The sequence below is a fragment of the Ochlerotatus camptorhynchus genome, unplaced genomic scaffold (genome assembly GCF_037179485.1).
Source record: "Ochlerotatus camptorhynchus isolate MF236.1 unplaced genomic scaffold, CSIRO-AGI_Acam_v1.1 ptg000276l, whole genome shotgun sequence".
Lineage (NCBI taxonomy): Eukaryota > Metazoa > Arthropoda > Insecta > Diptera > Culicidae > Ochlerotatus > Ochlerotatus camptorhynchus.
The window spans coordinates 1,722,900-1,727,678 of NW_027040765.1; the positions used below are offsets into that span (position 1 = coordinate 1,722,900).

Consider the following 4,779-nt stretch of genomic DNA (forward strand, 5'->3'; position numbering starts at 1 on the left):
TTTTTACTATGGTCATTCATGTCGGTTTGTCGGTGGGGAATCTGCATACTTTTTAAACTTTTTTCATTTGATTTATCTTTGAGTGTATGTCTCACGGCAGAAATTTCAGCTCACAACACTCTTTTTGACGTTCTTCTATTCATCACCAGAGGTTGAATCGATCGCTTAGTTTCTATTAAAAAGACGTATTAGGTATTTTGCGGTTACTGTGTGGAGCAAAGGCGACAATTTTGTGCGCGGTGTTGAGAGGATGTATACAAAGGCAAGAAAATGAATATTTTTGAAGCACAATAACTTAAAAATTGAAATTGATCGACTCCGCACCATTCAAATATTGATAAACTTTACGAGAACCGCTGGGTGATTTTGCATTCTGTGAGCTGTTTGGGGGAACTTACCATAGTTTCTGTTTTCAGTATTCACATCCAGAGGTCCACTGATGTGATTGGTTCAGCATTGGCTATCCCCTCGATTTTGCACCTAAACTGTCAAAACACCGGCGTGCTTTCCAAAATCAAAACAAACAACACAGTTCTTGCGATTTTAGTGCAAGAGATTTTAGTTTTAGTTTAAATTCTGTGAAATATCCTTAAAATTTACATGCTTGTGCCAAAATGACTGCTGACAAAACGGAAAATTCGTTGCGACCGATGCACTGTGAGCTCAACATACTAACCAGATCCGATGGCTCTGCCATGCTGACGCAAGGTAAACACCCAACGATTCCATTTTCATTTTATTTCAATTTTATTCGCAATCACAATCCAATCAGGTGAAACCGCCGTCGTCGCCTCGGTGAACGGTCCCATCGAGGTCAAGCTGCAGCACATGAACGTCGAAAAGGCACGCATCGACATCTACTTCAAACCCCGCTCCGGAATGGGCAGCGTAAACGATCGGCTGCTGGAGAGCTTAATTAGGAACACATACGAATCGGCCATCCTGACGGGGCTTCATCCCCGGACGGCCATTTCCGTCCAGATCCAGGAGATGCAGGATCTCGGTGGGCTGGTGGCCTGTGCCATCAATGCCGTGTGTTTGGCGCTGATGAACAGCGGCGTCGAGATGAAGTACCTGGTTGCGGCGGTGCACAGCATCTTGCGGGAGGACGGCGAAATTGTACTGGATCCGGATGCGCTACAGTCGAAGGATGCGCGGGCCAAGTTCACGTTTGTGTTCGAGAATTGTACGAAGAATACGGTTTCGATCTACACGCACGGGAAGTTTACGACGGAGCAGTACCACCGGGCGCTGAGGATGTCCGAGGAGGCGGTGGCAAAGGTGTTCGATTTCTACGGGGAGATTGTCGGGAAGCAGAGGGAGGTGCTGTGAAATAAAGGCGAGCGGATGGATGCGAACGAGTATTGATTTTTGTTTTGTTTCGATGGATGGTGGTAAATCACAGCTCAGGTAGGTGGTAGTGAAATGTAAACTTGGGTTAATTAACGTTCAGATAGATATTAAGAGTTAATATACGGAGGCCCTTCACTCGCGGTGACTTTTGTCCCCTCACTAGTGACAGCGAGTCACCTCACCTCAGAATAAGGGGGAAGTAATTGGTATTAAATCGGACTTCTTTTTCGGACAGATTAACCGACCCACACCGCAGTCGTTAAATTTAATGTATTTTTATTAAAATCATCTCCTTATTCCAGTAAATTTCTTACCAACTAACCACGATAATTATGGGAGTTTGCACGTGCGAAAAGATCGTGTGAATTTTTAATGTTGTTCTGGCGTTCTTCGTCTTTCTAAACTTCTAGCTTGTGCTACAATTTTAGCATTCGTTAATAGCTGCAAATGGTTGCTAACTGCGACACTGCAGTCAAAATCAATTTGGATCAACGTTATTACACGGCTAAAGATCGTAATTTTTAATGATTATAGTTTTTTCATCCGCAAGGTTTTCCAATCTCTTCCACAACTCTTGCTTGTTTTTTTTTTCTTTTCTTTTGTTTGGTTTTACTATTTTACTTAAATTGGGTTTTCAAATTATTGGCAACGTGTTTCTTTGTTTTGTATTTTGTATTAGTTTTTCTAACTCTAATTTCATTAACCTGTGTGAAAGATAGTTTTTGTTTTGCAATTGTTTTAACCGAAAGGGAAACATTTCTTCTGCAACGGGAGTTCTACTCTACACAGCGTTCTCTAGTTCGCTAATTGTTTGTTTTTGTTTAATTTTTCGAAGAAAAAGAACGATATTGATTGATGCAACGTTAGTTTGCGCTTTTCGTCAAAAGTTTAAACTGCTTTCACAGGCAAAAAGGTCTGCTGCTAACTGCCTACTTTGATTAGTTTCTGCTGAGGAGGGGGGAAAAGTGAGAAATTTTGTATCTATTTACTAGTGTTTCAGTTTATTACTTTCTGCCAAAATCAAAACAAACGTTTGTAGTTGTCAGCTTAGTATCTACTGCTGCTTCCACTGCGGTGCCGGAGGGGCGGGGAAAGCAATCGAATAGCCATCGGTGTTGATGGAAAGTGCATATGGCATCCGCAGCCTACTGCTAGCGTCGCGTTCGGTTTCAACCGAGAATCTTCTTGATATAGTTGCCGTGGTTGTTGTGCACTTCCGGTTTGGTAAGACTGCGGTGCCGGTTCGGTTTGTATGGTTGGAAGTTTTCAATGTTGGAAAAACTGTTGTGCAGCTCCTCGTGGTGATGATCGGCTTCGTTGTCCTCTTCCTCGTGGCTGTCATGACGGTCATCGGCACCATCATCAGTGTCGTCATCGTCCTGGTGGAGTTCGTGCTCGGTCACGGTCTGGATGGTCGTTGGTCTTAGGGTGGTGGAAGGAGTCGTAGTCGTTGATGGGACTGACGTTGTTGTTGGAGCAGGTGTCGTAGTTGTTGTCGTGGTTGTAGTAGTGGTTGGCAAAACTACAGTTGTGGAAGCAGTTTCCGGGAGGGCTGTGGCGTTTTGGACGGCCGTCGATGACTGGAGTTCGCCTGCCGTAAATGGACGGGTCGTGATGCTGAGGGTACCAATTTTGGAAGAAATTTCCTTATCTTCGAATGTTATTTCTACGACCTGATGGGCGGTAGTGACGTCGGATTCGGTAGAGGTGGAAATCTCTGGGGACGAGGTTTTGTCGTTTAGCTCAACAAGTTGGACGTCATTTCCGCTATCGGAAACTGCGTAGGTTTCGTCGGTCATAATTGCAGTGGTAGGATCTTCGGTTGACGAAATTGGCGCAGCCGAACTGGATGGCGAAGGCTCAGGAGTTTCCGTTAAGAGTTCCACAGTGGTGGTGGTGGTGGTGTCTACATGAGCTTTTGTGGAAGTGAAGCGAGCCTTCACAAGAAGCATTGGCGGTATGAAGTGGTCTCCGATGGCGGATATTTCCTTCTTAGGAGTCGTTGGAAGAATGTGACTGGCTGTGCTGCTCGTAGTCGGTTCCATGGTAGTTGTCGTAGTCGTAGTCGTTGTCGTAGATTCAACCGTCGTCGGAACTTCAGTTGTTTCCACCGTTTCACCATCAGTTGCTCGGCGTAATCGGGAGTCTACCGTAGTGCTCTCAACCACAATGGCTTCACTTGATGCTGCTGCTCCTTCGGTCGAGCTTCCGACCACTCCAGACGTCGAACTCTCATCCGAATCACCTTCCGTCGGTTTCATCGCTTGCTGCACGATATCGATCGGCTGTGTCTCTGTCTCGTCCGGCTGATCACCCATCATCGTCTCCTCATCCTCGTCCACTTTCTTCTCGCCCTTCTTATCAAATTTGCCCTTCTTCTCGAACATCGATGAATACTTCTTTCCACCCAACTTCTTGACTTCTTTCTCCTGTTCGTCATAATGGCCATCCATCTCGTCGCTGTGCAACGACTGATCGTTCTGCATCAAATCAGCCAGGTTAAACTTGTTGATCACATTCTTCACAGTGTCCTCAATCTGGCTCGGATTTACGTCAATGTTGTTGTCCTCATCATTGTTAGACACCACCGTCAGAATATCATGGTCCAAGATCTGCGGTAGCAGCGTTCTTCTGGTAGCAACCGACATCTGTTGTTGCTCCGCCATTTCTGCTGCTCCGGCTGCCACTTCCACCGGAAGCTGGTTATTCTCGGTTGCTAGCTGGGCTGGATCCACCTCCTGATCACTGCACTGCAACTGCTGTAGGATCGTATCCCGATCGAGTTTTCCCTGACAGGACATGTGCCGGGTGCCCTGCTCGCCGCAGTCCCGGGCCAACTGTACGGCTCCGCTGTCCGACATGTACTGTACGGTCAGTGAAGGCATCGACGTCACGGTGCAGTCCAAGGCCCACGACGGTACTGAAATGAGTGGTAAATCGGTTAAAGATCAGAAAAGAGATAGATCTTATGAAAATACCTGGAAGTTCACACAGGAAGGCAGCTGTTTCTGGTCCTCCACAGCGGAGGGCATGCCAACGGAAGTCTCGAACCGGGTCAACTACGGCGCACAGTGGAGTCTCCATGACGGGAAGGGCCTCAGCCCAGTAACCGCTTGCTTGGTCCAGAGTTTTGGCATTTCTGAAAAAAAGGAAATGAAATTTTTTGTAAGTAAATTGAAGTCGTGTTTGTAAAAGTTGGAATTTCTTTCAAGAAGACATCAAACACCAAGCACTTAATCCTCGGAAGCCTGCTTCAAAATGTTCCGTTAGCGATTGGCAAAACAACAAGCCACCACGCAGCTTCTCCTTCATAACGACCACCGGCAACAGCTCCGACGATTCCCAGTCCTTCTCCGGTATACCAACCACGATCCTGTTGATCAACCACTCGACGGAATAATCAATTAATTTCTGTAGCTACCAATG

The 4,779-nt window shown here is 46.2% G+C and overlaps 2 protein-coding genes across 2 annotated transcripts; one reads left to right on the forward strand and one right to left on the reverse strand.

Moving 5' to 3' along the window:
• The first annotated feature begins 535 nt into the window (after positions 1-535).
• Positions 536-1,360, forward strand: LOC135706276 (exosome complex component RRP46-like). Its single transcript, XM_065227842.1, has 2 exons — positions 536-708; positions 773-1,360. Exons 1-2 carry the CDS (start codon positions 615-617, stop codon positions 1,330-1,332), a joined length of 654 nt encoding a protein of 217 aa, XP_065083914.1. The 5' UTR covers positions 536-614; the 3' UTR covers positions 1,333-1,360.
• A 252-nt stretch (positions 1,361-1,612) lies between these two features.
• On the reverse strand, positions 1,613-4,486 carry LOC135706233 (integumentary mucin C.1-like). The gene is made up of 2 exons (XM_065227800.1): positions 4,332-4,486; positions 1,613-4,273 (listed from the first exon to the last, which is right to left on the reverse strand). Exons 1-2 carry the CDS (start codon positions 4,435-4,437, stop codon positions 2,523-2,525), a joined length of 1,857 nt encoding a protein of 618 aa, XP_065083872.1. The 5' UTR covers positions 4,438-4,486; the 3' UTR covers positions 1,613-2,522.
• Between the last annotated feature and the right edge of the window lie 293 nt (positions 4,487-4,779).

Bases quoted from the DNA above. Each gene is read 5' to 3' on its own strand.
- LOC135706276 (XM_065227842.1), top strand. From the start codon at position 615: ATGACTGCTGACAAAACGGAAAATTCGTTGCGACCGATGCACTGTGAG. The intron at 709-772 runs GTAAACACCCAA...CAATCCAATCAG, and splicing joins CTCTGCCATGCTGACGCAAG to GTGAAACCGCCGTCGTCGCC.
- LOC135706233 (XM_065227800.1), bottom strand. From the start codon at position 4,437: ATGGAGACTCCACTGTGCGCCGTAGTTGACCCGGTTCGAGACTTCCGT. The intron at 4,274-4,331 runs GTATTTTCATAA...CACTCATTTCAG, and splicing joins CTTCCTGTGTGAACTTCCAG to TACCGTCGTGGGCCTTGGAC.